Consider the following 3,139-nt stretch of genomic DNA (forward strand, 5'->3'; position numbering starts at 1 on the left):
TCTTACTTACGTTAGTTGTCGACAACTAATATCGTAGTCATGCGACTCTTTGTTCCATACTGTATATATATATACACACACACACACATATAAATGTGTCAGTGTAAATTACTTGTACCTGATGATGACAAAACATTGTACATTTGCTGTTATGTTAAACTTATATTAAAGTATTTCTTCATTACCCATTCAAGCCGTCTCCAGGCGTTATGAATAAACAGATGTTAATAGTTCTATACCTAAAGTTATACAGTGCACGTAAGCATCTCATACATTTTCTGAAATTGCACAAATACATGAAAAGTTAAGACTATTTTTCTTAACCAGGATGTTATTTCCTTCATCCTCACATGTATACATACACAGCAGGAACCTTTACCAGAATCATAGAATAATCAAAAGGTACCAAATTTACTTTACATTCAAATATAAATTGTGTGTGCATCATGCAACAAATTCTATTTCAAATAAGCACTTTTCTATATTCTCAGCACAAAAATTCACCACTTTTATACTATAAATCTATGCTTCATGCTTTCTTAAACAAAAATATATCATTACCAGTATAGTAATCTATATCTTATTACTCCATAGGAACTTAGATACTTAAGTTATGTTACTGTTCAGTTATTAGTCTTACATTAGAAATTTACAGACAAAGCAACAACTATTCAATAACAATTTTTATTTTTCTAATATAAGAACAAAAAACAATCTAAAAAAAAGCCTATCAAACCTTCATTAAAACTTGTAAATAGATGAATTTAAAAAAATAATTTCTTTTTAATATCCACTTTTTAGTAAATGAAGCAGCTTAATGCTGCGAGGGGAGAGTTTCTGTAAGTTTCCGTTTCAGTGTTTCAACCATATTCATCCCTTCATGATTATTCTGAAGGGTTCTTCTACTTGAATACCTATATTTTATACTTTCCTCCAAAAGTATATCAGTTTACTAATATAACATGAACATTGCACTAATTCTCAAACTGAGCTTTTAGGTGAGAATAAATACACAAAAATTCTTAAATACGAGACTTAAACATGAACACCGAAAATGTGCTTGTTTATACTCACAGCACCATATGGAAGTGGTGGCACCACTGGAGTTCCATACGACCCAGCTAGAAATAAAAACATAAGAACTTCTCATTTAGCTTTACATTTAAATTAATGATGTAATTCGACTGCTTTAATAATTCTATCTCGAAACAAGAGTATGTGAGTAATAACGCAAGTTAATCAATAAATATTACAGCAGTACAAAATAATTTTAAATAAGCATAAGTTTACTTCATCTACACATCTAAGGATTTACATGAGTCCCAGATTGAATATCATTTATTAAGAAGACAGAATGTAACTTCTGGCAAGAATAAATGCAGCATATTATCTAGTTATAAACATACAAGGTACACTGGTATTTAACACTTCGACTTAGATTTATATTAGTTTTTTATTAATAAAGTCAAAATATTTATAAAATACATAAATCTTTAAAGCCAATGTTTTATACTGTCACCAACCTAGAAAAAGAACTTACTAGGTATTTCCTAGTACTGCAATAATTCATTGTGTTTCAGCACATTTCCAATATCTTTTTATGACATGTAGAACTTGGCGATTAGTGAAATTTGCTAATCGATCAATTGATGAGCTCATTAATCCATTACATTCAACTATTCATACATGAAACATGGATAGTCGGAATAATGAAATATAATAATGAGAACTTATAATGACAATATTTTGATTACTTGGCTAGTTTCAGTTTGAATTATAATTGAAAACACCAATTTTGTTTACTTAATTATTTTCATGACTGTAATAAATTTAATCAATTTTGATTAATCGGTTATATTACACAACACTAATAAATATGACATATGCTCGTAGATAATGGATTATATCAATTAATCAAGTTAACTCTCTCAACACGGGCTCGGGCCAATTTGACCGACCATGTGACCTCTCTGTACTCGTTCCAAGTCTTTATAGATTTGATACTAGTAACAAAATTTGGCAGTCTTTCAGTAAACGTTATAAGTCTTTCACATACAAAAATCATATTTTTAGTGAAGTATTTTTAATAAACAAAAAAGATTTGTTCTTGAATATATCACATATTTGTTTTGAATAGTATGTGTGCAGAATGATTTTCATGTTAAGATTAAAAATATTTTTCTTCATCTCAAAAATCATTTGTGTAATCTCTAAAACCTCCTAAATGCATTTGAAATGCTTGTTTTCAGTAAACTTTATATTTTATCTGTTATTTTCTCTACCCTAACCCTATACCATTATAAGTTGCAAATCACTCGGAGAACATGCATCGAAAGCTATGCTATCGATTAACATTACCCACGAGATGCTCATGTGCGTGCCTCATGAAATATATTTTTTCATATTATTATTATTATTTTACCTAATCTAACCTGAACTAACCTAAAAAGATATTTATTTTTACATTTTAGTTACTTTTACAATAATAAATAAATAATAAACATGAAATAAAGTACTTACCCAATCTTCTTTTTTTGCTGTCGATTGTTGATGACGCTTAACCCAAATTTTTAATATACTAATGGTATTAATGTACTAAGTAATTTCTATCAAATTAAATAATGCACCAAAGAACATAGACTAATAACATGCAAAAAAAATTACACAATTTCCCCTAATTCTCAAAAATTTTCTGGCTTTTTAACTATGTGACAAGAGCATTACAAATTCATCCAAGGTAGTCATCAGCTTTCCTATGGGAAGATAGCTTGTACTCTGAGTGAAGTTAACAACTATCTGTTCAGAACACAATGTTATACAATACATCATTTCATATGTGAAAACCTTGGATTTCTATTGATTATAGGTAATATATAATTAAACATAAGGGAGAACTATTAACAAATCCTGAAAACGAGGATGTGACAGGAGGGGTCTGATTTTCTATTTGATAGCTCTGTAACCAAACAAAATTGAAGGCTATAAAATTATGGTTTGTTTGAGAAATGACTATTTTATAGTGAATAATTTATGCTTAATTTCGTACTTTTTGGAGGGGTGGTGGATAAAATAGAGAAGATGCCTAGAAAAAATATGTCACGTGTCACACTAGGGGAAATTCAGGATTTTTAAAAATATT

At 28.9% G+C, this 3,139-nt stretch overlaps 1 protein-coding gene across 2 annotated transcripts in view; it reads right to left on the reverse strand.

The window, feature by feature from the left end:
* The window catches only part of LOC106469557 (DAZ-associated protein 2-like), a 27,279-nt gene that overhangs the window by 15,470 nt on the left and 8,670 nt on the right, over nucleotides 1–3,139 (reverse strand). For both annotated transcript variants that reach the window (XM_022398098.1, XM_013930053.2), the window contains exon 3: nucleotides 1,075–1,121. In XM_022398098.1, the coding sequence (XP_022253806.1) occupies nucleotides 1,075–1,121 (47 nt within the window). The remainder of the gene's footprint in view (nucleotides 1–1,074; nucleotides 1,122–3,139) is intronic.

The sequence above is a fragment of the Limulus polyphemus genome, unplaced genomic scaffold (genome assembly GCF_000517525.1).
Source record: "Limulus polyphemus unplaced genomic scaffold, Limulus_polyphemus-2.1.2 Scaffold3544, whole genome shotgun sequence".
NCBI classification, from domain to species: Eukaryota; Metazoa; Arthropoda; class Merostomata; order Xiphosura; family Limulidae; genus Limulus; species Limulus polyphemus.